We start from the raw sequence: 4,424 nt of genomic DNA on the forward strand, positions 1-4,424 counted from the left end.
TATTAAAGCACGAATAAATATTTGTAAACTTTACCTAAATCCCATAATGGAAAAGTCTAATTACTATACATCCCTCATTGTATCAAAATTATCCGATATCCCCTTTTTTCAACTTTTCTGATACATTAGTTTTGTATCTGATACATCAATTATCTAATGAGTAATTAATGAAGATCATCTATTTATGAATAGTATCTTTATATAAGGAATGATTGGTTCTTTAAATCAATTACTGAACTAATTAATGGGATTAATTTGGTTAAAAAAATAACAGTTGTGTAGTTGAAGATTCAAGCAAAAAAAACAAAGCATAAATTAAAACCAGCTTCGATTTCAATTTTTTTTCAGTTTTGGTGATACATAAGTTATGTATCTGATACATCAATTGTTAAAAAAATCAATTGTTATGTCCATGAAGATTCAAGCCAAAAAACAGAGCGTCGTCTCGAATGGAAAAAATAGAGCATCAATTCATACTGAAGTTGATTTCAATTATTTTTTCACTTTTGCTGAAACATAAGTTATGTATCTGATACATAACTTTAGCTATAGAATAGTTAATGCACATCAGCTATTTATGGATAAAAGATTGGCTCTTTATATCAATTACTGATCTATTAAAGAAGGCGACAGTTATGTACATGAATTTTGAAGCCAAAAGTCAGAGCATCGACTCCAAGGAAAACAACAGAGCATCAATTCAAAGCAAACTTCGCGTTTCATCAATTAATCAATATGAATATCCCGATACTTCCGAGACATTCTAGAGTTTGGCAATTCGATATTACTTATGAACAATACAAAAGTGATGGAATCGTTGTCGGTGACAATGTATCTTACTCAAATCTAAAAGCAGCAATCGCTGCTGAATTGAGTGTGGATGGACCAGAGAAAAAAATTGAAATTTGATACATAGTTGAAGGTAACTCGTCGCCAATATATATTCATAATGATATGGGTGTTAATCTTTACATAGAGTTGAAGAAGAAAGAGCCTGGTTTCGTGAATTATCCCCTGTGCATACCAAGCTTTGATATAAAAAGATGTGAGATAAAATTATTCGACAGTACATCTAGAGCAATCGTTTATGCCGAATCAAATGCGAATGAGTCCCACATTTTTGATTTAGAAGAATCTGGTAATGTTGCAAATTATTATATAGCAGAATTGGAGTTGATGAACTACATAGATGATACAAATGGTGCGGAAGTGAAGGAGAATCAATTCTATAAGGATAAAGCAACTCTAGTTGATGTAATGGCCAAATACAAAATCAATAATGAATTTAATTTCAAGGTTAAAAGATCCGATAGTAAAATGTATGCGCATATTTTGCAGTTGGAAATTTTGATGTTGGATATTATCCAACAGTATGTATCAGATACATATGAATGTGTGTATCTGATATATTCTTAAAATAAAATAATTTTTCCTGTCATGATACATCAAAACTCCATTTTTGTAACTCAGTTAAAAAATGATAATAATGTTGTCAGTATGTATCAGATTCATATGACTCTATGTATCAGATGTTTTTTTAATAATGCATACAAAGAAGCATGTTTCAAGTACATGGGTTGACAGACTTCCTATCAATATGTCACTTTATTTGTTGATATTATATATGAAAAAATATTGGTATGATACATGTCAATTTTTTTATACAAATGCAGTTATGTGTTAGTATGCCTTTCAGACGGCTGTTGTTGGAGAATGAAAGCTTCATGTTGGAAAAAATTCGATATATTCAAAGTTAGATATTTCAATAGTGAACATTCACGTGCATTGAGAGATAGGATTTTCAACAAAGTTTATGCTACAAAGGCTTTTGTTAGTGCATTCACAACACCTAAATTGGTTAATCATAAGAGAATTGTCACCCCTAATAATATACGAGAGGATATTAAATCAGCGTATGGAATTGATATTACCTATCAACAGGCATGGCGTTCAAAAGAGCATGCTTTGGAGATGTTAAGGGGAAAACCTGCTAATAGATATAGACAGTTGCCTGTATACATACATATTCTAAAAACCGTATATCCAAATTCGTACATAAGTATGCACAAGTCATCAACTGATGAGTTCATGTATTTGTTCATAGCGTTAAGGCCCTTGATGAGGGGGTTTCAATTTTGTCGACCAGTAGTTGTTGTTGACGGTGCACATCTTGATGGACCTTATAAAGGGACGTTTGTATCAGCTAGCACACTTGATGAGGCAGGTATTACTTTCTTATAATGTTTCTTATTGAATAACAGCGTGTCATCTCATTTTTCACATTTGTTGTGATTCTGATGAATTCTAATAACTATTGTATCGCTATTATTGATTTATTAGGTTGCATATTGCCGTTGGCGTATGGTATTGTTGATACGAAAAATAATTCATCATGGACGTGGATTTTTCAAAATTTTAAGAATGCATTTGGTGAGAGGGACAATATGTGTGTTGTATCAAATAGGAACAAAAGCATAATCAAGAGTGTAAGCATGGTATTTCCCAATGTTTCTCATTTTGCATGCATATGACATATATGGAAAAATGTGTGTACTAAATATAGAAGGAGCAAAGTTGTACTAAGTGACATCTTCTATTCAATGGCCAAGGCATACCGAAAAGATGAAGTCGATAAATTAATGGCCAAAGTTGAAAGAATCGATCAACGGGTGGCACAATATTTAAAAAATGCAGGATACGAAAAGTGGTCAAGAGTTCATGCCACTGTCAACAGGGGTAGAATGATGACTTCTAACATCGCAGAATGTATCAATGGATGTCTTGTTGAAGCACGAGAGCTGCCTATAATTGACTTTTTGGAGCAAACGAGAATGTTATTTGGTTCTTGGAACTGCAAAAATAGGGAAATAGCATCTTATACAAAATATACTTTGGGTAGAAAATTTGAAAATATCCTAGTTTCAAACACGATCAAGTGTTCGCGAATGAAGGTACACGATACATACTTTCTGATACATATATACTGATACATCAATTCTGGTACATGATACATACTTTCTGATACATATATATTGATACATCAGTTCTGATACATCATTTCTGTAATTGATACATACTTTCTGATACATATATGTGAAATTTATTTCTTGGTGGCTGATGATTCATCAATTATGTATAACATGTGCTAATTAAATAATGAAACTTCAATTATGATACATAAGTTCTACATTTGATACATAAGTTCTGATACATATATGTAAAGATTATTTTCCTTCAGGCTGATGATTAATCAGTTATACATAACATGTTCTAAATATATACTGATACATCAGTGTAGATACATTAGTTGTGTAGATGATACATAAGTACTAATAGATATATGTGAAGTTTATGTATATCAGTTTGTTGCTTCGTCATTCAGGTATAGCTTGTGCTCATTATACACTAATATATCAATTCGGATACATCAATTGTGTAGTTGATACATAAGTACTGACACATATAAACATAACATGTTTAAAATACATACTGATACATCAGTCCTGATACATCATTTCTATAATTGATACATACTTTCTGATACATATATGTGAAATTTATTTCTTGCTGGCTGTTGATTCATCTGTTATGTATATAATGTGATAATTATTACCCTTTTACATCAGTTCTGATACATAGTTGTGTATGTGAGGAAGCAGTACTGATACATATATTTGAAATATAATTCCTGCAGGTTGTTGCTTCATCAGAATATCTTTATTATGTTTATGAATTAGGTATAAGATACATTGTGTGTCTAGAGAGAAAAACATGCACTTGTGGTAGATTTCAACTAGACGAGATACCATGTCCATATGCAATTGCAATGTTGAAGAGCAAGAATATTACTGACCTGCACCCATACTATTCTGATTACTACAAACCAGAGGCGTTGGCAAATACTTATGAATTACCAATGGTTCCAATGCCAAATAAGAAAGACTGGACTGCTCCGAAGGAAATTTTGGAAGAATTTGTCTTGCCGCCAATATACAAAAGGATGCCAGGAAGACCAAAGAAAGGGAGAAAAAAGTTTGCTAATGAGAAGATAACAAGTAGCACAAATTCTTGTGGACGTTGTGGCCACGAAGGCCACAACAGAAAGACTTGTAATTTTATTCCTAAATAGATATGATGTTTGTGGTATCTCGGTATACATTCTATTTGAATCATATAATAACATCTATTTTTATATTTTATATTTGAGTTTGACACGCGACATAAATATAAAAATCTTTTTTCAGTTGATATGTATCAAGATTATAACATTTTATTGCTACAAATTTTTTAAAAATAAAATACAGGACGTCTATCGGTTCGCCTTGACTTGGATTAATGAAATCTCACATGGTTTATTTTTTGGATCGTTATTTTTCCAAACATAAACATTCTTGTCTTTTCGACAACCATAATTACACAAGAGT

At 31.6% G+C, this 4,424-nt stretch overlaps 1 protein-coding gene and 1 pseudogene across 1 annotated transcript; both read left to right on the forward strand.

Moving 5' to 3' along the window:
* Nucleotides 1-735: 735 nt before the first annotated feature.
* Nucleotides 736-2,241, forward strand: LOC129905067 (uncharacterized; annotated as a pseudogene).
* A 355-nt stretch (nt 2,242-2,596) lies between these two features.
* Nucleotides 2,597-4,129, forward strand: LOC129905068 (uncharacterized). The gene is made up of 3 exons (XM_055980443.1): nt 2,597-2,951; nt 3,695-3,718; nt 3,836-4,129. The coding sequence occupies exons 1-3, from the start codon at nt 2,601-2,603 to the stop codon at nt 4,127-4,129; spliced, it is 669 nt and encodes a 222-aa protein (XP_055836418.1). The 5' UTR covers nt 2,597-2,600.
* Nucleotides 4,130-4,424: the final 295 nt, after the last annotated feature.

The sequence above is a fragment of the Solanum dulcamara genome, chromosome 10, assembly GCF_947179165.1.
Source record: "Solanum dulcamara chromosome 10, daSolDulc1.2, whole genome shotgun sequence".
NCBI lineage: Eukaryota > Viridiplantae > Streptophyta > Magnoliopsida > Solanales > Solanaceae > Solanum > Solanum dulcamara.

What these genes read in the sequence shown, in the direction of transcription:
- LOC129905068 (XM_055980443.1), top strand. Translation starts at nt 2,601, where the DNA reads ATGGCCAAGGCATACCGAAAAGATGAAGTCGATAAATTAATGGCCAAA. An exon ending in TCAAGTGTTCGCGAATGAAG is followed by an intron (nt 2,952 to 3,694) that starts GTACACGATACA and finishes TAATTCCTGCAG; the next exon opens with GTTGTTGCTTCATCAGAATA. An exon ending in TTGCTTCATCAGAATATCTT is followed by an intron (nt 3,719 to 3,835) that starts TATTATGTTTAT and finishes GCAATGTTGAAG; the next exon opens with AGCAAGAATATTACTGACCT.